This window comes from Eimeria mitis, genomic scaffold, assembly GCF_000499745.2.
Source record: "Eimeria mitis Houghton genomic scaffold, Emh_scaff2668, whole genome shotgun sequence".
NCBI lineage: Eukaryota > Apicomplexa > Conoidasida > Eucoccidiorida > Eimeriidae > Eimeria > Eimeria mitis.
Window position 1 is genome coordinate 2,255 of NW_013571010.1, and position 869 is coordinate 3,123.

Here is an 869-nt window from a genome sequence, read left to right on the forward strand (position 1 = left end):
GCGCACCTTCAGGGGATTTCAGGCGGATTTGGTACAGCAGCCGAGTTGTTGCAGCAGCAGCTTGCTGCTGCTGCTGCTGCTGCTGCTGCGATAACAGCGACAGCACCTGCCGCTGCTGCTGCTGCTGCTGCTGCTGCTGCTGCTGTGAGGCTGGGTAAGGGAAGCTCCTCTGCTGCTGCAGCAAGAAGGACCCCCCCACCCTCGGAGCAGCAAAAGCTGCTGGCAGCTGTGCTGCAGCTACCTGCTGCTGCTGCTGCTGCTGCTGCTGTTGCTGCTGCTGCTGCTGCTGCAGTGCCATGGGGTAGGGGGTGAGGCCCCCAGGCTGCTGCAGTGACGTGCATGCAGTCTGCCTGCAGCAGCAGCAGCAGAGCAGCAGCAGCAGCAGCAGCAGCAGCCGCTGCTGCTGCTGCAGCATCCCTGATGAACCCTTCAAAACCATCGGACTACAGCAGCAAGGCTGCCACTGCTGCTGCTGCTGCTGCTGCTGCTGCTGTTGCTGCTGCTGCTGCTGCTGCTGCTGCTGCTGCTGTGGGGCCGTTCTTCTCGCTGCTCTGAGCCCAACACGAAAACAGATTTGCTGCTGCTCTACAAGCTGCTGCTGCTGCTGCTGCTGCAGCTGTTGCTGTTGCTGCTGCTGTGGCTGCTGCTGCTGCTGCTGCTGTTCGCAGCAGCCTACAAGGACGCAGCCGACGAAGCACGGCCGTGTTGCTGCTGCAGCAGGAGCAGCAGCAGCAGCAGCAGCAGAAATAAATTTACTTAAGAGGGGAAAATTTATATGCAGGAAAAATATAATGCAGCAGCAGCAGCAGCAGCAGCAGCAGCCGCTGCTGCTGCTGCTGCTGCTGCTGCCTCGAGTTGTGTGGTGTCTC

At 60.5% G+C, this 869-nt stretch overlaps 1 protein-coding gene across 1 annotated transcript in view; it reads right to left on the minus strand.

Annotated features, from left to right (window-relative positions):
- Positions 1-869, minus strand: part of EMH_0057110 (uncharacterized protein) — a gene marked incomplete at both ends in the record, with an annotated part of 1,782 nt that overhangs the window by 428 nt on the left and 485 nt on the right. Inside the window, one exon of the mRNA XM_013497429.1 lies at positions 1-672. Within this exon, the coding sequence (XP_013352883.1) occupies positions 1-672 (672 nt within the window). The remainder of the gene's footprint in view (positions 673-869) is intronic.